Raw genomic sequence first — 27,338 nt, 5'->3', positions numbered from 1 at the left:
AGGGCCTCCCCAGACCCCGACTCAAACACCTACCTGGCTCATGCCCACCTTGTCCCCACAGCCTTGCAGTGCCCTGCCCACAGCCACTATCAGCTCTGCGGTGACTCCTGCCCCGTGAGCTGCCCGAGCCTCTCGGCACCCGAGGGCTGTGAGTCGGCCTGCCGTGAAGGCTGTGTCTGCGATGCTGGCTTCGTGCTCAGTGGTGACACCTGTGTACCTGTGGGCCAGTGTGGCTGCCTCCACGATGACCGCTACTACCCGCTGGACCAGACCTTCTACCCTGGCCCTGGGTGTGATTCCCTTTGCCACTGCTGGGAAGGCGGCGAGGTGTCCTGTGAGCCCTCCAGCTGCGGCCCGCATGAGACCTGCCGGCCATCCGGTGGCAGCTTGGGCTGCGTGGCTGTGGGCTCTACCACCTGCCAGGCGTCGGGAGATCCTCACTACACCACCTTCGATGGCCGCCGCTTCGACTTCATGGGCACCTGCGTGTATGTGCTGGCTCAGACCTGTGGCACCCGGCCTGGCCTGCATCGGTTTGCCGTCCTGCAGGAGAACGTGGCCTGGGGTAATGGGCGAGTCAGTGTGACCAGGGTGATCACGGTCCAGGTGGCAAACTTCACCCTGCGGCTGGAGCAGAGACAGTGGAAGGTCACGGTGAGAGCAGATGGGGAGCAGGGGGCGAGGGGCTTGTGGGTGGGTGAGGCACAGGCAGCGCTCAGCCCAGGAGTTGGGGGCACAGAGATGAGAGTGCATGTGCGAGGCCTGGGGTCCCTGAGGACAGAAGATGCCAATCAGAACCCAGAGTGGGAAGCCATTGAGGGAGGTGTCATCAGGGACTTGGGGGCTGCTCCCCCTACTCTGTCCCTCAGTCTCCACCCTCTCTTCACCTCCACGCATTGACTTTTCTCTCCAAATTTCTCCCACCCTCTCCTCCCTCCCACTCCATCCTCTCCCCACCTCAATCCTGGATTCCGCCCTACTCACCTCCCTAGTCTGCCACTCATTGGCAGGACGTGGCGCCATCAGAGGTTGAGAAAGTCCAAGTCTGGAGAAGCTTCATGGACAAAGGACAATCTGTGGGTGACACTATCACCCCCTTAACAACAACAGCAGCAGCTATAGTTTCTATACAGCTGACTGCAGACCTTTCGGCTGCCAGGCACTTCATGTCCATGGTGTCTCTATGCTTCCAACAGGAGCTGCAGGCACTATGACTTGCTTTATTTTTCAGAGTGGGATGGCCCATCACTGGCCCATAGTCCCCCAGCAAAGGTGGAGCTTGAATCCCATGCTGCTCTGCAGAGCTTTTCTTACTGAGAAGATTTGGTCTCATGTGGAGATTGGCATCTCAGTTACAGTGGAGGGGTTTCCCCCGAGATCCCACTGAAACACAGACACGCAGCTGTTTTTCTAGTAGCTGTATTGGCGAAGGTGCTGATCAATTACTGACTTAATCTGGTGAACTGGACAGGCGTGACTTTTTTTTTTTTTGACACAGAGTCTCGCTTTGTCACCCAGGCTAGAGTGCAGTGGCGCGATCTCGGCTCACTGCAACCTCTGCCTCCCGGGTTCAAGTGATTCTCCTGCCTCAGCCTCCAGAGTAGCTGAGATTACAGGTGTGCAACACTACATCCAGCAAATGTTTGTATTTTTAGTGGAGACGGGATTTCGCCATGTTGGCCAGGCTGGTCTCAAACTCCTGAGCTCAATGATCTGCCGGCCTCAGCCTCCCAAAGTGCTGGGAATAGAGGCATGAGCCACTGTGCCCGGCTGACATGCAGGACTTAATTAAATATATTCCCTAATGTTTCCCAAGCTCCTAGAATAGCCCCTGACATACAGCGCCTAAATACATAGGAGTTGTTGATGTTCTTGTTAGTTGCTTCTTACTGAATCCCCCAGCTTCCCTACAAATGTGGGAGCTCTTATTACCCCCCAGTTTACAGCTGAGGAAACTGAGGCAAGAGTAAGTCAGTTGCCCTTACCCACCGCCCAGCCCTGCTTGGGAAGTGTGGCAGTTGACCATCTCTTTAGGAGACTCAGCCAGGAGCATGTCTTTCTCTTGCCTTCTCCTCTGATTCTTCACATTTCCAGAGGAATCCAGTGTGCACTGTCTGTGATAAGGAAGGGTGAGAAAGCATGTTAATCAGGGGTTGATGTATGTATTTATTTTTTAGAGACAGGGTCTTGCTCTGTCACCGAGGCTGGAGTGCCGTGCTGTGATCCCAGCTCACTACAGCCTCGAACTCCTGCTCTGAAGCAATCCTACCTCTTCAGCCTCCTGAGTGGCTAGGACTACAGGCATGCACCACCATGCCCAGTTAATTTGTTTTCTTTTTTATTTTGTAGAGACAGGATCTCAATATATTACTTAGGATGACCTTGAACTCCTGGGCTCAAGTGATCTTCCCACCTTGGCCTCTCAAAGTGCTGGGATTATAGACATGAGCCACTGTGCCCCGTCCAGGGGTCGATTTACGAGGCTTTGTTGGTGCCTAGTAAACCTTAAACTGAAACCACTGGTCCTCAGCTCATAGGTTTAAGTTCATTTCCCTAAGAATTTAGCCTAACTTTCCACTCGCTGATGCTTTAGAGCAAAAACCTGTGGTGTCTGTTTACTCTTCAAAAGAAAAACCTCCACTCATAGCTGCTAATAACAGCAAATGCTCCTAAAGCATGCATGCTATGCCAGCCACGTTTCTCAGCACTTTACAAATATTAATTTTTCTGATCCTGACAACAGTTCCGTGGGGCAAACAGCTTATTCCCGCCTGATAGATGAGGAAACAGAAACAGGGAGAGGTGACTCACTTGCCCAAGGTCACAAAGAGGGTAAGGGGGAAACTGTTTGAACTCGGGCAAGTGGCTCTGGGGGCGATCATTGCTTATTAATGACTGCATCAAGTGGTACATAAAGGATAGCTGGAGACTTCTTACATCATCGAGACCTGTATTCGTTTCCCGTGGCTGCCATAACAAATTACCACGAGCTTTGTGACTTAAAACAATAGAAATGTACGTTCCACAGTCCTGGGTGCGAGTTCAACATCAAGGTGTCGGCAGGGCTGCACCCCCTCCAAAGACACTGGTTGGGGCATCTTCCTTTCCCTTTCCAGCTCTGGAGGCTCCAGATTCCCGGGCTTGTGACAATACCATTCTAATCCTGCCTTCATCTTCATCTGGCCTTTTCTGTGTGTCTCTGGGTCTTTTCCTTTCTGGCTCTTATAAGGACACTAGTCATTGGATTTAGGGCCCAGTTTAATCCAGGATAATCTCATGTTGAGATTATTACCCTGATTACATCTGCAAAGAACTTTATTCCAAGTAAGCTCACGTTATGGGATTCTGGGTGAATATGTCTTTTGGGGACCACCATTCAATCCACTATCAGGCCCTATTATTACATCCATTTCATAAATAGGAAACTAAGGGCCTAAGAGGCGAGGTCACAAAGGTCAGCATCAGGCGTGGGCTTGAACTAGGGTCCAACCCCCACTCGAAGTTTACTTTCTGAAGCGTGGCCTGCCTCTTTCGCCTCCCAGGTGAACGGTGTGGACATGAAACTGCCCGTGGTGCTGGCCAACGGCCAGATCCGTGCGTCCCAGCATGGTTCAGATGCTGTGATTGAGACCGACTTCGGCCTGCGTGTGGCCTACGACCTTGTGTACTATGTGCGGGTCACCGTCCCTGGAAACTACTACCAGCTGCTGTGTGGCCTGTGTGGGAACTACAACGGCGACCCCAAGGATGACTTCCAGAAACCCAACGGCTCGCAGGCAGGCAACGCCAATGAGTTCGGCAACTCCTGGGAGGAGGTGGTGCCCGGCTCTCCCTGCCTGCCGCCGACCCCCTGCCCGCCAGGGAGCGAGGGCTGCAACCCCAGCGGCGAGTGTCCTCCCGAGCTGGAGAAGAAGTATCAGAAGGAGGAGTTCTGTGGGCTCCTCTCCAGCCCCACAGGGCCACTGGCCTCCTGCCACAAGCTGGTGGATCCCCAGGGTCCCTTGGAAGATTGTGTCTTTGATCTCTGCCTGGGTGGCGGGAACCTGAGCATTCTCTGCAGCAACATCCATGCCTATGTGAGTGCTTGCCAGGCGGCTGGAGGCCACGTGGAGCCCTGGAGGACTGAAACTTTCTGTCGTGAGTGAGGGAGAGCCAGAGGGAAAGGGAGGGGAGAGCTTGAGGCACAGAAGGGGTAGACCCTGGGCCTTGCAGCCCCTCCCTCCCCATGGGCTCTGATCGGCACCCCCTCCTTGCAGCCATGAAGTGCCCTCCGAACAGTCACTACGAGCTCTGTGCGGACACCTGCTCCCTGGGCTGCTCGGCTCTCAGTGCCCCTCTGCAGTGCCCAGATGGGTGTGCTGAGGGCTGCCAGTGTGACTCTGGCTTCCTCTACAACGGCCAAGCCTGTGTGCCCATCCAGCAATGCGGCTGCTACCACAATGGCGTCTACTATGAGGTAGGAACCTATTCATTTGGGGCAGAATATGGGGCCTCACCCCTCCCACTGCTCATCAGCCCCACAGCCTACTTGGCCTCTTATTTATTTCTTTTAGAGTCAGGGTCTCACTCTTGTCACCCAGGCTGGAGTGCAGTGGTACGATCATAGTTCACCACAGCCCAGAATTCCTTGGCTCAAGCAATCCTTCCCCTCACCTGCCAAGTACCTGGGACTATAGGCATGCACCACCAGGCCCAGCGAATGTTTAATTTTCTTGTGGAGACATAGAGATGGGGGCGTCTCACTGAGCCTGTTGCTCAGGCTGGTCGTGGACTCCAGGCCTCAAGCCATCCTCCCACCTTGGCCACCCAAAGTGCTGGGATTAATGGCATGAACCACCATGCCCGACCCACTGAGCCTCTTTTTTTTTTTTAAGACATAGTCTTGCTCTGTTGCCCAGGCTGGAGCGCAACCTCCGCCTCTCAGATTCAAGCTCACGGCAACCTCAGCCTCCCAGGTTGAAGGAATTCTCTTGTCTCAGCCTCCCAAGTAGCTAGGAGTACAGGCGGGTGCCACCACGCCTGGCTAACTTTTTGTGTTTTGGTAGAGATGGAGTTTTGCCATATTAGCCAGGCTGCTCTCGAACTCCTGACTTCAAGTGATCCTCCTGCCTTGGCCTCCCAAAGTGCGAGCATTACAGGCATGAGCCACTGCAGCTAGTCCACTCAGTCTCTTGAATGTCTCTTGTACCCACTCCTTTCCCCGTCCCCATGGCCCTCCCTTGGCCCAGCTGGTCCTCTCCCACCTGGGTCCCTCCCAGCTCCTACCTCTGCTCCCTCTGGTCCACCCTCCACGTGGCAGTGGTAAAGATCTTTCTAAATATGACCAAGGGCTCTGAAGCTTTAAACCCTCCCCTGACTCCCCAGGTCAAGTTGTGGCTTTGCCTTCCAGGTCTGGACGAAGGGAGCCTTTTTGACCACAAAGACAAGATTTTCGTCTGTTATACCAGCTGCTAACACCCTCTGCTTCCTTCTCCCACTCTTTCCCTGTTGGTCCTTTTTCTTTGACTGGAGCATGTATTTGTCTAATGTCCATCTCCCTTGAGGGACTGTGAGCTCTCCTAGGGGTGGCACCCTCTCTCTGTTGTTCTCCTCACATGAATAATATTAATAATAATAGAAAATGTGTAGATAGTGCTTACTATGTATCTGGTACTGTTTTAAGTGCTATGTGTGCATATTTTTATGCATTACATATCTAAAAACTTTTTCTTCCGAAAACTTTCAAACATGCAAACATTAAGAGAATAGTGGAATGACTGTCCACATTCTTACCCATCACTTAGCTTCAGAAATAAGCCACATTCTCCCAATCTTGTTTGATGTCTACCCCACGTATCTCTCCTATCTGAATGTTTTAAAGGAAACCCTTTTCTGTTTTTTTTTTTTTTCTTTTTCTGGAGATGGAGTCTCGCTCTGTCACTCAGGCTGGAGTGCAGTGGCGCGGTTTTGGCTCACTGCAAGCTCCGCCTCCCGAGTCCATGGCATTCTTCTGTCTCAGCCTCCCGAGTAGCTGGGACTACAGGCGCCCGCCACCACGCCCAGCTAATTTTTTGTATTTTTAGTAGAGACAGGGTTTCACCATGTTAGCCAGGATGGTCTCAATCTCCTGACCTCGTGATCCACCTGCCTCAGCTTCCCAAAGTGCTGGGATTACAAGCGTGAGGCACCGTGCCCAGCCTACCCTTTTCATTTTATCTGAATTTTACATGTCTGAATATAACTTGGTTATTATCTGAATATAACTCGGTTATACTTCCAAAGGCAGGCGCTACTATCATCTGCAATTTGCAGGTCATGAAACTGAGCCATAAAGAGGTGAAGTAACTTGCCCAGTCACACAGTTTGGAAACAGCAGAAACAGGCTTCAAGCCCAGGCGATCTGCTCTTAGTTACTATGTCACACCATTTCTCCTACAGCAGACGTTGAGCGGGTATTTTGGAATGAATGAGTAAGTGAATAAGAGTGAATGAACAAATGAATAACGGCCCCAAAGCCATGCTGTGCCTCAGCTTCACAGACAAGGGGCCATCCTGCTGAGAGATGCCACTTGTCTGTGATGTCTGCCAGACCCCTCTGTGCCCAGAACGCCAGAGATGTGAGAGTCAGCTCCCACCCATGATGTCCCTGATGGCCGTGCCCTCTCTCCCCACAGCCGGAGCAGACAGTCCTCATTGACAACTGTCGGCAGCAGTGCACGTGCCATGCGGGTAAAGGTGTGGTGTGCCAGGAACACAGCTGCAAGCCAGGGCAGGTGTGCCAGCCCTCCGGAGGCATCCTGAGCTGCGTCACCAAAGGTGCTGGGCTGGGCTGGGACTGGGGCTGATGGGATTAGGGATGGAGGACGGGGACTCGGGCTGAGGGTAGTGTGACTGGGGTGTCCATGGCGGGAGGTGCACAGTACTAAAGATTGAGGTCGCAGACCTGGGACCCCTAGGCCAGGTTTCACAGGGCCAAGGCCACCTACTGTGAGACTTAGGGACCCTTAGGGAAAATCCAGGCTGTGGGGACCCTCAGAGGTTTCTCAGGGTGGATGTCAGAGGCCCTTGCTATAAGGCAGGGACAGGCACACCTTTGCTCTAATGGGCTACGTGGTAAATGTTTAAGCTCGCAGGGTGCATGGTCTCCTTCCAACTACTCACTCTGCCATTGTGGCATGAAAGCAGCTGTAGACTATGTAAGTGAAGAGGTGAGGCTCCTGTGAGACTTCAGAATACAACAGCAGCAGCCTAGGGGGCCATCGTGAGCTGAACACTGATGTGTGGGATTAGGTGTGGGGTTCAGACACTAGCACCAAAGGGCAGGGGAGAGACTGGGATCCCAGGGGCAGGGACAGAGAGCAGAGTTCTGAGTCTCAGGCACAGAGACCCCACCAAGGCAGGACATTGGATATGGGGACCCATCTCAAGTGGAAGATCAGGATTTCTAGGGGTATAGTCTCCGATGTGGGAACCCCCCCAGACTAAATGTGGGACACAGAGCCACCCCCAGGGCTCATTTCTTAGGGTGAAGAGCAGAGAACCCTCCTCCCCGCAAGGATAAGAGAATGGGACCTCCAGCACCAAGGGGTAGAGGTTGAGACCCTATGGGCTGATGAGCAGGATAACAGGGACTCCCAGGAATGGGGGGTATATCGCTCAGCATCCAGTCGAGAGACAGAAAGCACACAGCCCTTTGAATGAGGAAAGTTTAATTAAACAATCATTTACTTATTAATAGGAGATTAACTATTAAAGGGTAAAGATGGCCTGGTGCCGTGGCTCACACACCCAGCACTTTGGGAGGATTGCTTGAGGTCAGGAGTTCGAGACCAGCCTGGGCAACATAGCGAGACCCCTGTCTCCACAAAAAATTTAAAATTTGCCAGGCCTGGTAATGCACACCTGCGGTCCCAGCTATTCAGGAGGCTGAGTTGGGAGGATCACTTGAGCCCAGTAGTTCGAGGCTGCAGTGAGCTATGATTGCACCACTGTCCTCCAGCCTGGGCAAGACAGCAAGACCTTGTCTCTTTACAAACAAACAAACCAATAAATAAATAGAAATAAGAAACAATAAAGTGAACACTAAAGAATACCACCAAAGCACACACAGGAAGTAGCCCCAACTCTAGGGCTAAGGTAGAGGCCTCAAGGAAGGGAGAAATGGGCCCCTCCTCTTCAAGGAGGGGAGAATCAGCCCCAAGGCTGAGTCCAGTCTCACTGTAGCTGTAGCCCACTGGGTGGCACAAAGGTTTCTGCAGGCTGGAGTTGGCAAGAAGGAAACTGCTCCCTGAGAAGCCAGCTGGGGCCAGTGGAACTCGCTGAGTGTGGCCCCACACCCTGGCCAGAGCTGGAAGGGCCAAACTGGCTGGAAGCCAGACCCGGAGCCCCTCCCTCCTGCAGTAACTCTCCGGCGCCCTCTGTTGACAAAGCTTAACTCCGTGGGTGTATTTGAAGCTGACAGGCCATACATAGATAATGGACACAGGAGGAAGGAGACATTTGAAGACTTGCCTCTCCCACACAGCGGTTCCACAAGCTGGGGTCATAGATATAGTAACCGTAGGAACAGGGTCTCTGACACAGAAGCCCTCCAAGACAGGGCCTCAGCAGTGAGACACCCTCAAGGCTACTGTCTTGAATGTAGCAAGCTTCCGGGATGGAGTCTTGCACTGAGGGAGACCCAGGCCATGAGACTTAGCTAGTTAGGGTCTCAAACGTTTCAAATCATGCTGAGACCCTGGCACTGGACTCTTGCCAGAAGATCACCCAGGGCCCTAGTCTTGGGCACAGAGGCCCCCAGGACCTAGAGAAATTGGAGACCAATTTCTATCAAATATGAAGACGTCCAGGGGACTGAGGTCTCAGGCATGTGGGTCCCTGAGGCCTAGATCTTTTTTTTTTTTTTTTTTTTTTTTTTTTGAGATAAGGTCTCACTCTGTGGCCCAGGCTGGAGTGTAGTGTAGCTTACTGTAGCCTTGATTTCCTGGGCTCAAACAATCCTCCCGCCTCAGCCTCCCGAGTGGCGGGGAACTACAGGCACACACCACCATGCCTGGCTCATTTATTAATTTTTCTGTAGAAATGGGGTCTTGCTATGTTGCCCAGGCTGGTCTCAAACTCCAGGGCTCAAGCGATCCTCACACCTCAGCCTCTTAAAGTGCTGGGGTTATAGGCCTGAGCCACCACACCTGGCCTGGGGCCCAGGTCTTGAACACAGAGAACTCTGGGGCTGGGATCTCAGACATGAATAATCTCAGGGCTGGCATTGCAGACACAAGGACCCCGGGGCACAGATCTCAACTTGAGTCAAGTGCATCTTTTCTCTAAAGGGCTAGATGGTAACTGTTTAAGCTTGCAGGCTATACCTTCTGGATCACAACTACTCCCTCTGCCATTGTAGTGTGAAAGCAGCCGTAGACTATGTAAGTGAAGAGGGTGAGGTTCCTATAAAGCTTAAAATACAAGAACAGGCTGAACTCTCAAGCAAGGGCACCATGGAAACTGCACCTTAAACACGGACCCAGAGCCTTGGTCCTTGCCTTGGTCTTAGGTGCATGGACTCCACGACCTCAGTCTCACACAGCAAATGGCAGGGCCTCAGTCTCAGAGGTAGCGGGACTCTAGGTACTGGGTCTTGGCTGTAGGGGCCTCTGGGGCCCAGGTCTCAGGTATGGGACCTTTCACAGCCGAACTTAGACACAGTCCACCATGGGGCCTCAGTGTCAGACGTGTGGGACTCCCAGGGGCCGGTCTTGAAAGTAGCAGGCTGGGCATGGTGGCTCACGCCTGTAATTCCAACACTCTGGGAGGCCAAGGTTGACTGATCACTTGATGTCAGGAGTACGAGACCAGCCTGGCCAACATGGTGAAACCCTGTCTCTACTAAAAATACAAAAATCAGCCAAGCATGCTGGTGGGCGCCTGTAATCCCAGCCACTCAGGAGGCTGAGTTAGGAGAATCGCTTGAGGCCAGGAGGCAGAGGTTGCAGTGAGGCGAGATTGCACCATTGCTCTCCAGCCTGGGTGACAGAGAGACTCCATCTCAAAAAACCAACAAAACAAAAGAAAATAAAAAAGCAAACTATAGGAAGTGGGTCCTAGACATGAGGACTCTGGAATCTGGTCTTGCCTGCGGTAACCCTCAGATCCCTGGCACAGACTGAGGTAGATGTGGAGGGAGCAGCCATCCTTTACAAGGGGCAGCCCCTCAAGGTCCTCCTCCCTCTTCTGTCCCCAGACCCCTGCCACGGCGTGACATGCCGGCCACAGGAGACGTGCAAGGAGCAGGGTGGCCAGGGCGTGTGCCTGCCCAACTATGAGGCCACGTGCTGGCTGTGGGGCGACCCACACTACCACTCCTTCGATGGCCGGAAGTTTGACTTCCAGGGCACCTGTAACTATGTGCTGGCAACAACTGGCTGCCCGGAGGTCAGCACCCAGGGCCTGACCCCCTTCACCGTCACCACCAAGAACGAGAACCGGGGCAACCCTGCTGTGTCCTACGTGAGACTCGTCACTGTGGCTGCCCTCGGCACCAACATCTCCATCCACAAGGACGAGATCGGCAAAGTCCGGGTATGTGTGGCAGGATGGTCCCCTGAGGTCCCCGGGAGGGCGGGAGGGATCCTGACGACCACAGTTAGCAGCTCAAGGCTCTTTGTCTTCACCTGGGCCTGAAACAAACTGTCAACAAAAAGAATAATTACAGCAAAAATATCACCCTGTTACTGGGAATTAGATGAGCCTAGCCCCTTGCTAAGGGCTTTAACATAGGACCTCAGCATTTGCCTTTTGTATAGACCTGGGTTTGAATCCAGCCTCTCCTCCTTATGAGGTGTGTGATGCTGGGCAGTTCACTGGGTAGGCCTCAGTTTCCTCATCTGTGAAGTGGGCATCGTATCAGGGCCTGTCCCACAGCAAGGTGGTGCATGTCACATGCTGAGCTCAGAGTCTAGTCCAGGTGAACAGTCGTTTGAGTGTCTGTGAGGGAACAAGTGAGAGGCCCAGAGACCAGGACACGGAGAGAAATACAGGGAGATCGGGCTGGGCGTGGTGGCTCACGCCTGTAATCCCAGCACTCTGGGAGGCTGATGCAGGTGGATCACCTGAGGTCGGTAGTTGGAGACCAGCCTGGCCGATATGGTGAAACCCCCATCTCTACTAAAAATACAAAAATTAGCTGGGTGTGGTGGTGCTACTGTAATCCCAGCTACTCTGGAGGCTGAGGCAGGAGAATCACTTGAACCCGGAGGTGGAGGTTGCAAGAACCAAGATTTCGACACTGTACTCCAGCCTGGGTGACAGAGCGAGGATCTGTCTCAAAAAAAAAAAGGAAAGAAAAGAGAAAGAAAGAAAGAAAGAGAAAGGAAAGAAGGAGAAAAAGAGAAGGAGAAAGGAAGAAAGGGAGGGAGGGAGGGAGGGAGATATGTAGGGAGGTCAGAGGAGACAGATGGGCTATCCTTTCTGCCCAGGGAAATGGAGATAGAGCTTAATGGTAGCTCACAGAGAGAAAATGAGGGATGGAACAGAGTAGACACTGGATAAATGATGGTGACTGAGTAGAAGAGACACACAGAGAATGAAGGAGGGGGGAAGGGAGGAAGGGAAGAGGAGGGAGAGACAGACAGAGACACAGAGAGAGAGAGAGCGAGAAGACCAAGTGATATAGACTTAGGTGAAGACCGAGGGAGAGAGACACAGAGAGACAGAGAGACAGAGACAGGGGAGAGAGATAGAGATCAAGGGAGAAGATCTAGAAAAAGTAAAGTGAGGTTTCATTCCCCAAGACCTGGGCTAGAACAACTGTCCACACTGTGTCAGATGACAATCCAACTATCGGGAGAAGGCCTTGGCCTCTCCCAGGCCACGGTAGGATGAGAGAGAGGGAGGCAGAGGGCCAGAGCTGGGGCCGTAACACCTCCAGTGACCCGTTTGCCTTCCCTCCTTCCCCCAGGTGAACGGTGTGCTGACAGCCTTGCCTGTCTCCGTGGCCGACGGGCAGATTTCAGTCACCCAGGGTGCATCGAAGGCACTGCTGGTGGCTGACTTTGGACTGCAAGTCAGCTATGACTGGAACTGGCGGGTAGACGTGACACTGCCCAGCAGCTATCATGGCGCAGTGTGCGGGCTCTGTGGTAACATGGACCGCAACCCCAACAATGACCAGGTCTTCCCTAATGGCACACTGGCTCCCTCCATACCCATCTGGGGTGGCAGCTGGCGAGCTCCAGGCTGGGACCCACTGTGTTGGGACGAATGTCAGGGGTCCTGCCCAACGTGCCCTGAGGACCGGTTGGAGCAGTACGAGGGTGCTGGCTTCTGTGGACCCCTGGCCCCTGGCACAGGGGGCCCCTTCACCACCTGCCATGCTCATGTGCCACCTGAGAGCTTCTTCAAGGGCTGTGTTCTGGACGTCTGCATGGGTGGTGGGGCCCATGACATTCTTTGCAAGGCGCTGGCTTCCTACGTGGCCGCCTGCCAGGCTGCTGGGGTTGTCATCGAAGACTGGCGGGCACAGGTCGGCTGTGGTGAGTGTTGGGGGAGCAGAGGCGGGGCTGGGGGCGGGGTCCCGTCTCTTTGGGGCTGCTTTGGTTTCACTCTGGTCCTTCTGGGTCTCTGTTTTCTTTTCTCTCTGTTTGTCTCTCTGTCTCTTGGTGCTCATCCCTGGGCCTCGCTTTGCTTGTCTCTATCTGTCTGTTTCTCATTCTCTATCTCCCTCAGTTGCTGCTTGGGTCTCCTGGTGTCTCGCTTTCTCCCATGTCTTTCTCTGTGTCCTCTCTCTGTGTCTTGTTCTCTGTCTCCCCCTTTCCCTGTCTGCTCCCTAGTGTCTGTCTCTGTCTCCTCCCACCCTGTCCTGGGACCCCACCCCTGACACCCTTCTCTCTGTTTGTCTCCTTCCTGCTCCTTCATCTGCCCACAGAGATCACCTGCCCAGAAAACAGCCACTATGAGGTCTGTGGCCCACCCTGCCCGGCCAGCTGTCCGTCCCCTGCACCGCTTACGACCCCAGCCGTATGCGAGGGCCCCTGTGTGGAGGGCTGCCAGTGCGACGCGGGTTTCGTGCTAAGCGCTGACCGCTGCGTTCCCCTAAACAACGGCTGCGGCTGCTGGGCCAATGGCACCTACCACGAGGCGGGCAGTGAGTTTTGGGCTGATGGCACCTGCTCCCAGAGGTGCCGCTGCGGGCCTGGGGGTGGCTCGCTGGTCTGCACACCTGCCAGCTGCGGGCTGGGTGAAGTGTGTGGCCTCCTGCCATCCGGCCAGCACGGCTGCCAGCCCGTCAGCACAGCTGAGTGCCAGGCATGGGGTGACCCCCATTACGTCACTCTGGATGGGCACCGATTCGATTTCCAAGGCACCTGCGAGTACCTGCTGAGTGCACCCTGCCACGGACCACCCTTGGGGGCTGAGAACTTCACTGTCACTGTAGCCAATGAGCACCGGGGCAGCCAGGCTGTCAGCTATACCCGCAGTGTCACCCTGCAAATCTACAACCACAGCCTGACACTGAGTGCCCGCTGGCCCCGGCAGCTACAGGTGAGGAGGGCTGTGGGCCAGAAGGGAGCAGGTGCCAGCTCTGGGGTTGCCTGAGATGGTAAGGGCTTCACCATTCCCCTGGGCACCTTTCACAGCTTAGCTGGGGCATGATGGAAGGGTCAGAGTATAGGCCTAGGAGCCTGATGGCTTGGCACAGCGGCTTCTTCCTCTCTGAGCCTAGTGTGTTCGTCTGTAAACTGGTCTAAGAAAAGTACCTGTTTTAGAGAAGGATGAGGAGTCAGTGACATGAGCCTATAGAGGCTCTTTGTTTTTCTTTTCTTTTTTTCTTTCTTTCTCTTTTTTCTTAGCCTGACTGTTGCCCAGGCTGGAGTGCAGTGACAGGATTAGGGCTCACTACAGCCTGGAACTCCTGGGCTGAATGGATCCTCCCGCCTTGGCCTCCGCCTCTCGAGTGACCAGGACTGAAGGCGCGCGCCACCACGCTGGCTAATTTTTCATTTTTTTTGTAGAGATGGGGGTCTCACTATGTTGCCCAGGCTGGTCTGAACTTCTGGCCTCGTGATCCTCCCATCTTGTCCTCCCAAAGTACTGTGATTGCAGGCTGTGCCACCAGGCCCGGCCTACAGATGCTCATTATTATTTTCCGAGGGGAGGTGACATGCTCAGGGTCCCACAGCTAGTGGGTGGTGGGGCCAGGATTCAAACCCGTGTTCTCTCCACTCACCGCGCCCCACCCCCCGCCGCCATCCCCCGCCCGCAGGTCGACGGCGTGTTCGTGGCGCTGCCCTTCCAGCTGGACTCTCTCCTGCACGCACACCTGAGCGGCACCGACGTGGTGGTGACCACAACCTCAGGGCTCTCGCTGGCTTTCGATGGGGACAGCTTCGTGCGCCTGCGCGTGCCGGCGGCGTACGCGGGCGCCCTCTGTGGCTTATGCGGAAACTACAACCAGGACCCCGCAGACGACCTGAAGGCTGTGGGCGGGAAGCCCGCCGGATGGCAGGTGGGCGGCGCCCAGGGCTGCGGAGAATGTGTGTCCGGGCCATGCCCGTCGCCGTGCACCCCAGAGCAGCAGGAGTCCTTCGGCGGCCCGGACGCCTGCGGCGTGATCTCCGCCACCGACGGCCCGCTGGCGCCCTGCCACGGCCTTGTGCCGCCCGCGCAGTACTTCCAGGGCTGCTTGCTGGACGCCTGTCAAGTTCAGGGCCATCCTGGAGGCCTCTGTCCTGCAGTGGCCGCCTACGTGGCAGCCTGTCAGGCCGCTGGGGCCCAGCTCGGCGAGTGGAGGCGGCCGGACTTCTGTCGTGAGTACTGCTCCATGCATGGTCCACATAGTAGGGTCTCTCCCTGTCCTTCCCAGGACTGTAGGACAGCAGCCCCTTCCTCCTCCATGGGGCTCAGGGGCCACCTTCCTTCCTCTGAGCTCGGTATGTCCTGTCAGGAAACACCTTGGCACTCACACACTGAAATGCCCCAAGTCAGGTACTGCAGTGAGAGAGAGTTAGAAACACCTAGTCAGAGTGTGGGCGCGGTGGCTCACGTCTGTAATCCCAGCACTTTGGGAGGCCGAGGCGGGCGGATCACCTGAGGTCAGGAAGTTGAGACTAGCCCGGTCAACATGGTGATACCCCTGTCCCTACTAAAACTACAAAAATTATCTGGGCGTGGTGGTGGTCACCTGTAATCCGAGCTAATCAGGAGGCTGAGGCACTTGAACCCAAGAGGCAGAGATTGCAGTGAGCCATGATGTTGACACTGCATTCCAGCCTGGGCAACAGAGTGAGACACCATCTCAAAAAAAAAAAAAAAAAAAGAAAGAAAAAAGAAAAGAAACACCTAGTCAGAAACCTGGGGTCCAGGACACTCTTGGGGACTGGTGATCCATGCTCTCAGGTATCCAAGGCATGTAGATTGAGATGGCTGACCCTGCCTCAGTCACATAGCAAGGTTCCCCTGGTTAGGAAGACCTAGTGAGTTACAGCTGGTCAGAGGCTCTTGGTCTGTTACACACACTGAAATACACCTAGTCACACAGAATAAGTCACATACCTTCAGTGGTATCTGCTCAGATTTTATACTGAGACTAACTGGTTAGGTACACTCAGATAGAATCAGGACCCTGACATAGCCCCGGGCAGATCCACACAGATGCATAGTTAGATAGTCCTAAGCGGTTCCCTTGAGGCAGGTCTTCTGGTCACAGGTATCCTGCCAACTTCACCCAGGCACACCCTTAGACAGCCCATGTCAGAAGGACTCTGGGAGATGCTCCAGGTCAGACACCCACAGCTGGGTGTCCTCAGGCAGAGTCATACCTGAGATACATGTGGCCCCATACCGCAGTCACATTCACACCCTGAGATAACCATCGTCCGTTCTGATCTTGAATATCCCAAACAGATATAAGTGATCCATTTCACCCAGGTAAGCCTGGCTTACATAGTGAGACCCCATCTCTACAGAATACTACTAATAAATTAGCCGGATGTGGTGGCTCATGCCTGTAGTCCCAGATACTCGGGAGGCTGAGGCAGGATGATCGCTTGAGCCCAGGAGATGGAGGCTGCAGTAAGCGCGCCTCTGCACTCCAGCCTGCGTGAGATAGAGTGAGAGCCTGTCTCAAAAATAATAATAATAATAAAATAAATAAATAAATAAAAATCAGGCAAGCGGAGTCATTTGATCTTTAGAAATATTTGGTCAGGCTAACACATAACCTGGTCAGAGAGACCAGGGCATGTCCCCTCCAATTCCAGGTCCCATGCTGAGTCCCCCAGTTAGATGTCCTGGATCACATGTGCATACCCAGAGACACTCAAGTTGGCCTGAGCAGTTTTCCCACTCAGGGCCTCCCCAGACCCCGACTCAAACACCTACCTGGCTCATGCCCACCTTGTCCCCACAGCCTTGAAGTGCCCTGCCCACAGCCACTACGAGCTCTGCGGTGACTCCTGCCCCGTGAGCTGCCCGAGCCTCTCAGCACCCGAGGGCTGTGAGTCGGCCTGCCGTGAAGGCTGTGTCTGCGATGCTGGCTTCGTGCTCAGTGGTGACACCTGCGTACCCGTGGGCCAGTGTGGCTGCCTCCATGATGGCCGCTACTACCCACTGGGCGAGGTCTTCTACCCGGGCCCTGAGTGTGAGCGGCGCTGTGAGTGTGGGCCAGGTGGCCATGTCACCTGCCAGGAGGGCGCAGCCTGTGGGCCCCATGAGGAGTGCCGGTTAGAGGATGGTGTCCAGGCCTGTCATGCCACAGGCTGTGGCCGCTGCCTGGCCAATGGGGGCATCCACTACATCACCCTGGACGGCCGTGTCTATGACCTGCATGGCACCTGCTCCTATGTCTTGGCCCAAGTCTGCCACCCACAGCCTGGGGACGAGGACTTTTCCATCGTGCTTGAGAAGAATGCAACTGGAGATCTCCAACGCCTCCTGGTTACTGTGGCTGGCCAGGTTGTGAGCCTAGCTCGGGGACAGCAGGTGAGTCCATGTGAGCCTGCCCTGGGGGTCTGAAGGCAACACAGCCCCATCTAGGGAGTTCTGAGGGAGATACGACCCCACCCTGTAGGTATGAGAGGGACATTCCTCCAACCTGGGAACTCTGAGCCCTACCCTGGAAGGTCTGGTGAATGGTCCCACCCTGGGAGATTTTTGTTTTGTTTTGTGACAAGGTCTTGTTCTGTCACCCAGGCTGGAGTGTATTGGCGTGATCACAGCTCACTGCAGGCTCAACCTGCTGGGCTCAAGCAATCCTCCCACCTCAGTCTCCCATGCCTAGCTAATTTTTTATTTTTGGTAGAGATGAGGTCTTGCTGTGATGGCCAGGCTGGTCTCCAACTCCTGGGCTCAAGTGATCCACCTGCCTGGGCCTCCCAAAGTGCTGGGATTACAGGTGTGAGTCACCACACCAGGCCTGGGGCCCAAGAAGTTTAAGGGAAACATGACCTGACGTTAATGGGACTGAGGGAGATGCAGCTCTGCCCTGGGAGTGGGACAGGACAGCCTTGCCTGTGGTTCTGTGAGTTCCTGACCTACCTGACCCTTCCACCCAGGTCACTGTGGACGGCGAGGCTGTGGCCCTGCCTGTGGCTGTGGGCCACGTGCGGGTGACCGCCGAGGGCCGAAACATGGTTCTGCAGACAACCAAGGGGCTGCGGCTTCTCTTTGATGGCAATGCCCACCTCCTCATGTCCATCCCCAGCCCCTTCCGTGGACGGCTCTGTGGCCTCTGTGGGAACTTCAATGGCAACTGGAGTGACGACTTTGTCCTGCCCAATGGCTCGGCAGCGTCCAGTGTGGAGATCTTCGGGGCTGCATGGCGGGCGCCCGGCTCCTCCAAGGGCTGTGGCGAGGGCTGCGGGCCCCAAGGCTGCCCGGTGTGCTTGGCAGAGGAGACTGCACCCTATGAGAGCAACGAGGCCTGCGGGCAGCTCCGGAACCCCCAGGGCCCCTTCGCGACCTGCCAGGCCGTGCTGAGTCCCTCTGAGTACTTCCGCCAATGTGTATATGACCTGTGCGCGCAAAAGGGCGACAAAGCCTTCCTGTGCCACAGCCTGGCAGCCTACACGGCGGCCTGTCAGGCAGCCGGCGTGGCCGTGAAGCCCTGGAGGACAGACAGCTTCTGCCGTGAGTGTCCAGGGGTCCCTCAGAGGACTCTAGACCAGGTGTAGGGGCCCCTCCTGGCCCACTCCTTCTATTTGCATGTCGGAGTGGTTTCTCCCTATAAAAGCGCTCCCTCCCCACCCCCTCCCACCCCACGCCCACACAACTCTTTCTCCCATTGCATAGTCCACTGGCTTTCCTGCTACCTCTCTGACTGTTCCTTCTCAGCCTCCTGCGTGGGCCCACTCTTCTCAAAACTCAAATTCACTTCTTCCTTAGTGCTCTATCCTGGACTCTTCCTGCACTGACCTGAAAGGAGAGTTGGATGGGTTGGGAGATCTATGGCTCACACAGACCCTCCTTCTACCCCCTGACAAGACCATATCCTGTCAGATCCCCCCAAGACAAGGCTGTAAGCTATTAGACACCCCCCTAAACTAGGACTGTACCGCTCATTCAAATCCCCAGGGGACGGACATCACCTGAGTCTCTCAGGAAAACGCAATGGCCCCTCCGGCCCCAGGTCAGAGCCAGGTCTCCCCTGGGCAGGACCTATACCCAGGGCCGTCGTCCACACCCGCGGCCTTAGATTTCTTCTCATTGTTGACCATGGGCCTGGTCTGTCTGTCTCAAGCCCTGAACTCTCTCCTGACTGTCAGCCCAGTGATCCTGATTTCTGACTTCTGGCCTTCAGAACTGTGGGAGAATTAATTTCTCCTGTTTAAGCTACAAAGTCTGTGGTAATTGTTAGGGTGTCCAGGACACCTTCCCCTGGTGTCCTTACAGTCCCTCTTACCTGCTGTGTTCCCAAATAAAATCAGCATTTCACCCCCAGCCTGATGCTCCTTCCCCAAACCTGGTGGGCATTGCAGAACAGCCACACCATCCACCAATTGCTTAGCCAGAGACCAGGGACTTACCACAGATATTTCCCTTGGGTCCATACAGCCCCTGTCCCAACTCTGACCCATCTGCCTGTGCCCCCCTATCCCAGCCCTCACCCCTTTGCCTGTGCCCCCCACACCCTGGCCCTGACCGCTCTGCCTGTGCCCCCCACCCGGCCCTGACCCCTCTGCCTGTGCCCCCTACCCTGACCCTCAACCCTCTGTGTGTGGCCTCCCCATCCCGGCCCTGACCCCTCTGCCTTTGCCCCCCCACCCCAGCCCCGACCCCTTTGCTTGGGCCCCTGACCCCATCCCTCTGTCTGTGCCCTCCCCATCCCAGCCCTGACCCTTCTGTCTGTAGCCCCCTACCCTGGCCCTGACCCCTCTGCCTGTGCCTCCCCATGCCTGCCCTGACCTCTCTGCCTGTGCCCCCCTATCCCTGCCCTGACCTCTCTGCCTGTACCCGCCCTCCCTACCCTGACCCCTCTGCCTGTGCCCCCTGACCTCGGCCTTGATCCCTCTGCCTATGCCTCCCCACCCTGGCCCTGACCTCTCTGCCTGTGCCTCCCCATCCCTGCCCTGACCCCTCTGTCTACACTCCCTGATGCAGCATGTTCACTTTGGGCTATTCCTATCTGTCCCACTGGAAGTGAGCTCTGTAGGACTGGGGTTGAGGCTTTTCTCAATATTTGTGTCCTCAGCACCGCCTAAAACAGGGCTGGGTGTGCAGTAGGCCCCACTGGTTATCCAGGACCCTTTGGAGGTGTGACTCGGCCCTGCCTCCTCTCTCTGCAGCGCTCCAGTGCCCCACCCACAGCCACTACTCCATCTGCACTCGCACCTGCCAGGGCTCCTGTGCAGCTCTCTCCGGCCTCACGGGCTGCACTACCCGCTGTTTTGAGGGCTGTGAGTGCGACGACCGCTTCCTGCTTTCCCAGGGTGTCTGCATTCCTGTCCAAGATTGTGGCTGCACCCATAATGGCCGATACTTGCCGGTGAGTAGGGGCTTGGGGTGGGCAGAGAGGGTAGAAGAGCTTGAGAGAGACCCAGAGCTTCTGTGCTGACCTCTTCAAGGCTGGGGACAGAGGACGTACCACCATATCCCAGCTGTGTGACTTGATGCAGGCAACCTCCCCCTATTAGTTTCCTGCAGCTTCTGTAACCAATTACCGCAGACATGGCAGCTTAAACAGGAGAAATTCATTCTCCCACAGTTCTGAAGTCCAAAAGTCAGAAATCAGGAATACTAGGCTGACATCAAGGTGTTGGCAAGGTGGCATTCCCTCCAGAGAAATCTAGGGGAGGCCATGCCCAGTGGCTCATACTTGCAGTCCCAGCCCTTTGGGAGGCCAAGGCGGGAGGATCACTTGAGCCCAGGAATTCAAAACCAGCTTGGGCAACATAATGAGACCCCATCTCTACAGTTTTTTTTTTTAATTAGCTGGGCATGGTGGTGCACACCCATAGTCCCAGCTACTTAAGAGGCTGAGGTGGGACAATGGCGTGAGCCCAGGAGTTGGAGGCTGCAGTGAGCTATGATCACGCTGCTGCACTCCAGCCTGGGTGACAGAGCAAGACCTTACCTCTAAAGAAAAAAGGAAAAGAGCCAGGCACGGTGGCTCACACCTGTAATCCCAGCACTTTGGGAGGCTGAGGCAGGCGGATCACGACGTCAGACGTTCAAGACCAGCCTGACCAACATGGTGAAATCCTGTCTCTACTAAAAATACAGAAATTAGCTAGGTGTGGTGGTGCATGCCTGTAATCCCAGCTACTCGGGAGGCTGAGGCAGGAGAATCACTTGAATTTGGGAGGTGGAGGTGGCAGTGAGCCGAGATCGTGCCACTGCACTCCAGCCTGGGTGACAGACCGAGACTCCATGTCAAGAAAAAAAAAAAAAAAAAGAAAAAAGAAATCTAGGGGAAAATCTGTTCATTGCCTCTTCCAGTTGCTGGTTGCTGCAGGTTTTCTTTGGTTGTGGCCACATCACGCCAACCTCTGCCTCCTCTTTTGAGTGTGTCATAACATCTCCCTCTGCTTCCCTCTTATAAGGATACACGTGATTGCATTTAAGGCTCACTCAGATAATCCAGGAGAAATTTTCCATCTTAAGATCCTTAATTCAATCACATCTGCAAACACACTTTTCCCATATAAGGTGACATTTACTCATTACAGGGATTAGGACCTGATATCTTGGGGCGGGGGCATCATTTGGCCCCTCCTTGAACCTCATTTTCTTCACCTGTAAAATGGGGCTAATAACCATCTTTGTACCATAGGTGTCTGAGGATCAGGCCCGATTATACAGGAAAGATAACCACTGAGCACTGGGCCTTGCCCTGAATGTTCATCACACTCAGTAAAAAGAAAGAGCAGTTTACAGCGAGGCACGGTGGCTCACACCTGTAATCCCAGCACTTTAGGAGGCCAAGGCCGGTGGATCAAAAGGTCAGGAGTTCGAGACCAGCCTGGCCAATATGGTGAAACCCTGTCTCTACTAAAAATACAAAAATTAGCTGGGCGTGGTGGCGGACGCCTGTGAGTCCTAGCTACATGGGAGGCTGAGGCAGGAGAATCCCTTGAACCTGGGAGGTGGAAGTTGCAGTGAGCCGAGATTGTGCCACTGTACTCTAGCATGAGCAACAGACCGAGACTCCATGTCAAAAAGAAAAAAAAATAGCAGTTTACAACAGTGCAAATAGATAGCCCAGCTAATAATTGTTTAATAATATGAATTAAATTGAAGAATTGATTTATTCTTGTTAATAATTTTTTTTGAGCTCTTACTACGCACCATGCTTGTTATGGGTGTTATTATTTATTTATTTATTGAGATAGGATTGCACCCTCTGTCTCTCAGGCGGGAGTACAGTGGCATGATCACAGCTTACTACAGCCTCAAACTCCTGGGCTCAAGCAATCTTTCTGCCTCAGCTTCCTGAGTAGCTGGGACCACAGGCTCACACTGCCATCCCTGGCTAACTATTTAATTTTTTTGTAGAAATGGGATCTCGCTATGTTGTCCAGGCTGGTCTCAGATTCCTGGGCTCAAGCAATCCTCTTGCCTTGGCCTCCTAAAGTGCTGGGATTACAGGGATGAGCCACCTCTCCCGGCCATGTTCTGGATGTTAATTCATTTGATAATCACAACAATCCTATGCAATAGATACTATGACTATTTTCCCCATTTTACAGATGAAGAAATTGTGACATAGAGAAGTCAGCCCAAGGCTAGCCATTAACATGCAGCACTAACTTGCATTGCTTGCAAATGGAACCAAATTTTGCTCTTTCCCTGAGGTCTCACTGCCTACTGGAAGACATCCTTGATCCCTAGGCTGGGTTAGGTGCCTCCTCTGAACCCCTCAGCTCCCTATGCTTCCCCATCTCTGCCCTGACCCCTCTGCCTATGCCAGAAGTCTTGGATTTGTGAGTCTGGCCTTCATGGGAGAGGTCTGGCCTACAGATGTGGAAATCATCATTGTAGAGATGGCATTTATTTTGTTAATTACATTTCTTCGTTTCTTACATGTATCAGTTAGCTTTTGCTGGGTTACAGATCACTCCAAAATGTTGCGGCTTAAAACAATTATTCATTTAGTTTGCAATTTTGTGACTGCAGTTTAGGCTGGACTTGGCTGGGCGGTTCTTCTGCTATCCTCTGGGCTTACTCATGTATAATATCTGTAGTCGCCTGGTGGGTCAGCTGAAGGCTGCCTGGTCTAGGGTGGCCTGAGCTGGAAGAGTTATCTATGTTCCATGGGGTCACTTATCTTCTAGGGAACTAGCCCGGGCTTGTTCTCTTGGTGGCTGGGCAGGATTCTGTGTATGTGAGAGAGAGAGAAGGAAAGAGAAGCTGTAAGGTCTCTTGAGGTCTAGGCTTAAACCTGTTACAACATTGCTTCTTCTGTGTTTCATTGACCTAAATATAGTCTTACGGCCAACCCAGATTCATAGGGAGGGGGAAATAAACTCTATTTCTTTTTTTTTTTTTGAGACGGAGTCTCGCTCTATCGCCCAGGCTGGAGTGCAGTGGCGCAATCTCGGCTCACTGCAAGCTCCGCCTCCCGGGTTCACGCCATTCTCCTGCCTCAGCCTCTCCGAGTAGCTGAGACTACAGGTGCCCGCCACCACGCCCAGCTAATTTTTTGTATTTTTTAGTAGAGACAGGGTTTCACCATGGTCTCGATCTCCTGAGCTCATGATCCGCCCACCTCGGCCTCCCAAAGTGCTGGGATTACAAGCGTGAGCCACCGTGCCCGGCCTAAACTCTATTTCTTAATGGGAGTCTGTAAAGTCACTCTGCATGGATACAGAGGGTTCAAGGAGTGTGGCCATTTTTGCGATCCATCCCACCACCATAACCTGGCCCCTTTCTGTGCACAGGTAAACTCCTCCCTGCTGACCTCAGACTGCAGCGAGCGCTGTTCCTGTTCCTCAAGCTCCAGCCTGACATGCCAGGCAGCTGGCTGCCCACCAGGCCGTGTATGTGAGGTCAAGTCTGAAGCCCGGAACTGCTGGGCCACCCGTGGTCTCTGTGTCCTGTCTGTGGGTGCCAACCTCACCACCTTTGATGGGGCCCGTGGTGCCACCACCTCTCCTGGTGTCTATGAGCTCTCTTCCCGCTGCCCAGGACTACAGAATACCATCCCCTGGTACCGTGTAGTTGCTGAAGTCCAGATCTGCCGTGGCAAAACTGAGGCTGCAGGCCAGGTCCACATCTTCTTCCAGGATGGGATGGTGACGTTGACTCCAAACAAGGGTGTGTGGGTAAGTTTGTGAGTAGGGGGTAGGGAATGTCTCCCCTGGGCTTTTGCTCTTCTGATTACAGTGTCCCCACATTCCTGGCCTCCTTCTGTCTTGTGATCTGTTTTCTTTATCCAGATCTCTGCGGTTTAGTCTCTGGATTTGTATTTATCTCAATATTTCAAACTTGGTCCCTCTGTTCTGGCTGAGTTCTAGAGGAGCAAAAACATACTCAAGTAACTTAATAGTTTTGACATTAGTATGAGTCGAGACTCCATGGGTTACAAGTGACTTAAAGCCAAATTCAAACTGCCTTAAGCAAAATTGAATTTATTAGTCCATGTAGCTAGAAAATCCCAGGATAGAGCCTCAGAAATGGCTGGATCTAGGCGCCCTGGCAGTATCATCAGAAATTTGTACTTCCATCTTTGAGACTTGCTGTTTGCCAAATCAGCTTTATTCTCGAACAGGCTTTCCACTTACAGGGGTAAAGACGACCCCCGCCCAGCTGTCCAGGCCTACACCCCACCAGCTTATCTACCTTAACAGAAAATGGTTCAATAAAAGACCCAGGATTATATCTCACTGGGCCAGTTTGGGTCACATGCCCATCCCTGGAGCCAATCACTTGACTTTAGGGAGGAAGTTCTGTGATTGGTCAAGGCTGGGGGTGGGGGTCACATAATGTGTCAGGGTTTCCCATAACCACCCCCAGGTTCAGTGATTCACTAGGACTCACAGGACTCAGCATATAGTTGTACTCAGGGCTAAGATGTATCATAGGGAAAAGATACGAAGTGAAACTGACACAGGGAAAAGGTGCATCACACAAAGTCCAGGGGAAATCGGGTGCAAGCTTCCAAGAGTCCTTTCTAGGTAGAGTCACACAGGATGTGCTTAATTCCTCCAGCAACAAAGTTGTGATGAAACATGAAATGTCATCTGCCAGGGAAGTTCATTAGAGTCTCAGTGCCTGGGGTTTTGGTATCCACCTACCAAAATTCCAGACTCCTAGAAGGAAACTCCCAGAAGACGCTCAGCATCTTTGTTCATCACTGGACTATAAGCCACAGGTAGGCAGGAATCCTGTCCATCTTGGTCACCAGTTTGTTCCCAGTACCCAGATCAGGGCGTGGCACCTAGAGGGTACTCAGTAAAAGGTTGGTTTTGTGAATAAACTCAGCCCTGCTCCTTTTGTGCCAGGCCATGTGCTGGGTAACAGAGATGACTCGGACTCAGTCGTTATACTTGGAAAGCTTGCACCCTACTGAGACTTTCCGTCCACTAGTCTTCATCTGTCCTTCACTACACCCATCCTCCCTTTCCCCCTCCTTCCTTCCAGCATCTATTCTACCCCGCTTTCTCTTTTTCCTATTTCCTTCCTTCTAGTCTTCTTCCCTTCCTTCTTTCTTCCATCCACCCACCCATCTGTCCATCCATCCATCCACCCACCAATCCATCCGTCCATCCATCCACCCACCCATCTGTCTTTTCAGATCTATGTACCTATCTCTCCAATCATCTAGCAGAGGAAAACTCAGATACAAAAGCATTTAGAGGGCTGGGCATGGTGGCTCATGTCTGTAATCCCAGCTCTTTGGGAGGCCGAGGCAGACAGATCACTTGAAGTCAGGAGTTAGAGACCAACCTGGCCAACATGGCAAAACCCTGTCACTACTAAAAATACAAAAATTAGCCGAGCATGGTGGCACATGCTTGTAGTCCCAGCTAAGGCAGGAGAATCGCTTGAACCCGGGAGGCAGAGGTTGCAGTGAACTGAGATCGCGCTATTGCACTCCAGCCTGGGCGACAGAGCAAGACTCTATCTCAAAAAAAAAAAACAAAACAAAAACCAAAAAACAAAACAACAACAACAAAAAAAAAAAAAAAAGAAGGATTTACAACAACAACAAAAAAGAGACAGAAGTCTTTTAAGGAAGTTTCTCTAGGGAATCTAACTTTAGAAGGGTTAATTCACCAACTAACATAGACAACAGTTACGTAAAGGAAAAAACTCACAAAATTACTGGATCTGCAGCCTATGATGAAGAAAAAGTAATTTTCTCACATGATTATTATATTTGCTAAAGTCATTACTTATCTTCAGACATCAGCATTGCAAAAATAAAGGATAACGTTGTTTTGGTTAGGGAACCAATAACTTACAGGATGTGCTCAAAGTTTGTTTTATTTTGCAAACCAGAACCAGGCTGAGGTAGGCAGATCACCTGAATCCAGGAGTTCAAGACCAGCCTAGACAACATAGTGAGACCCCATCTTTACAAAAAAGTACAAAAATTAGCCGGGTGTGGTGGCACACACCTGTAGTCCTGTAGTCTCAGCTACTCAGAAGGCTGAGGTGGGAGGATTGATTGAGTTTAGGAGGTCAGGGCTGCAGTGAGCTGTGATTGCACCACTGCACTCCAGCTGGGATGACAAAGCAAAACCCTATCTTAAAAAAAAAAAAAAAAAAGGAAAGAAAAAACTAGAACCATAAGGGTGACCCTGGGGTTTGATTGTCTGTCTGTTTGTTTGCCTATCTGTCTGGTATAAAGTGCTTCCCCCACCGACTTTGGGGTGTTGTGTAGATCCCGAGGTCCATCTCTCCATCCCTCCACTCTCCATCCTTTTATCCATCTATCCAAATCTCCAGCTATCTTCTCATGTATCCATTGCTCCAAATAGTGCAAACGTCCAGGTCTTCATCTCTTTCAGCACCTGCCTCTTTGATTTAGCTCCATGAACTTATCTTGTTTGGGGTCTCCATCCTCCATCCTGGTAACACCCAGCTATTCTATGGCTGTGGCCTCACCTCTGTGTTTGCTGGGCATCCCCCACCAGGTGAATGGTCTCCAAGTGGATCTCCCAGCTGAGAAGTTAGCATCTGTGTCTGTGAGTCGTACACCTGATGGCTCCCTGCTGGTCCGCCAGAAGGCAGGGGTCCAGGTGTGGCTTGGAGCCAATGGGAAGGTGGCTGTGATTGTCAGCGATGACCATGCTGGGAAACTGTGTGGGGCCTGTGGAAACTTTGACGGGGACCAGACCAATGATTGGCATGACTCCCAGGAGAAGCCAGCGATGGAGAAATGGAGAGCGCAGGACTTCTCCCCATGGTGAGGGATGTAGTATGGAAACCAGGCTTCTTGGGGCAAAGGCACCTGGATCCTCATGGGATGAGGGCAGTCAGGGTGGGTGTTTAGTCTGCAAGTGGAGGTGCTAAATGTCTGTCTCTTGCAGTTATGGCTGATCAGTCATCCACCAGGAATGAAGACTTCCTGAAGAAGACCTGATCCCTCTGGAGGTTGCAGTGGCTGAAGGATGCATCATGTGCTCCTACCCTGCTCTATCGCTTTTCTGGGTCACAGAGGCCACATGTGACAGCGTTGAATAAATATCTTAAGCTAAGCTGCATGTCATTGTGTCTGTCTCATGGCTTCTCATCCCTGACTTTCCTCCTGCACAGCAGGTATTAGGTGCCTGGGGAATTTGGCACGTGATGAGTATTTATTGGGGGCTGGGAGGATGGATGGATGATTGCATGGGTAGATGAAGAGATGGATGGGTGAATTGAGAAAATGGTTTGTGGGGAACTAGGAAGATGAGGCAATAGGTGATTAGAAGAGTGGATGG

General features: G+C 53.3%; 1 protein-coding gene across 1 annotated transcript in view; it reads left to right on the top strand.

Annotated features, from left to right (window-relative positions):
• The window catches only part of FCGBP (Fc fragment of IgG binding protein), a 73,868-nt gene extending 46,749 nt beyond the window's left edge, over positions 1 to 27,119 (top strand). Inside the window, exons 16-29 of the mRNA XM_030796665.1 lie at positions 62 to 654; positions 3,543 to 4,137; positions 4,257 to 4,456; positions 6,654 to 6,795; positions 10,217 to 10,554; positions 11,933 to 12,506; positions 12,899 to 13,515; positions 14,237 to 14,780; positions 16,382 to 16,953; positions 17,526 to 18,099; positions 19,755 to 19,954; positions 23,349 to 23,732; positions 26,550 to 26,821; positions 26,946 to 27,119. Of these exons, the coding sequence (XP_030652525.1) occupies positions 62 to 654; positions 3,543 to 4,137; positions 4,257 to 4,456; positions 6,654 to 6,795; positions 10,217 to 10,554; positions 11,933 to 12,506; positions 12,899 to 13,515; positions 14,237 to 14,780; positions 16,382 to 16,953; positions 17,526 to 18,099; positions 19,755 to 19,954; positions 23,349 to 23,732; positions 26,550 to 26,821; positions 26,946 to 26,955 (5,615 nt within the window). The 3' untranslated portion in view covers positions 26,956 to 27,119. The remainder of the gene's footprint in view (positions 1 to 61; positions 655 to 3,542; positions 4,138 to 4,256; positions 4,457 to 6,653; positions 6,796 to 10,216; positions 10,555 to 11,932; positions 12,507 to 12,898; positions 13,516 to 14,236; positions 14,781 to 16,381; positions 16,954 to 17,525; positions 18,100 to 19,754; positions 19,955 to 23,348; positions 23,733 to 26,549; positions 26,822 to 26,945) is intronic.
• The last annotated feature ends 219 nt before the right edge of the window (positions 27,120 to 27,338 follow it).

Source organism: Nomascus leucogenys, chromosome 17 (genome assembly GCF_006542625.1).
Source record: "Nomascus leucogenys isolate Asia chromosome 17, Asia_NLE_v1, whole genome shotgun sequence".
In the NCBI taxonomy this organism is placed as follows: Eukaryota; Metazoa; Chordata; class Mammalia; order Primates; family Hylobatidae; genus Nomascus; species Nomascus leucogenys.
Note: the sequence above shows the minus strand (reverse complement) of the source record. Positions and strands in the feature narration are given on the sequence as shown.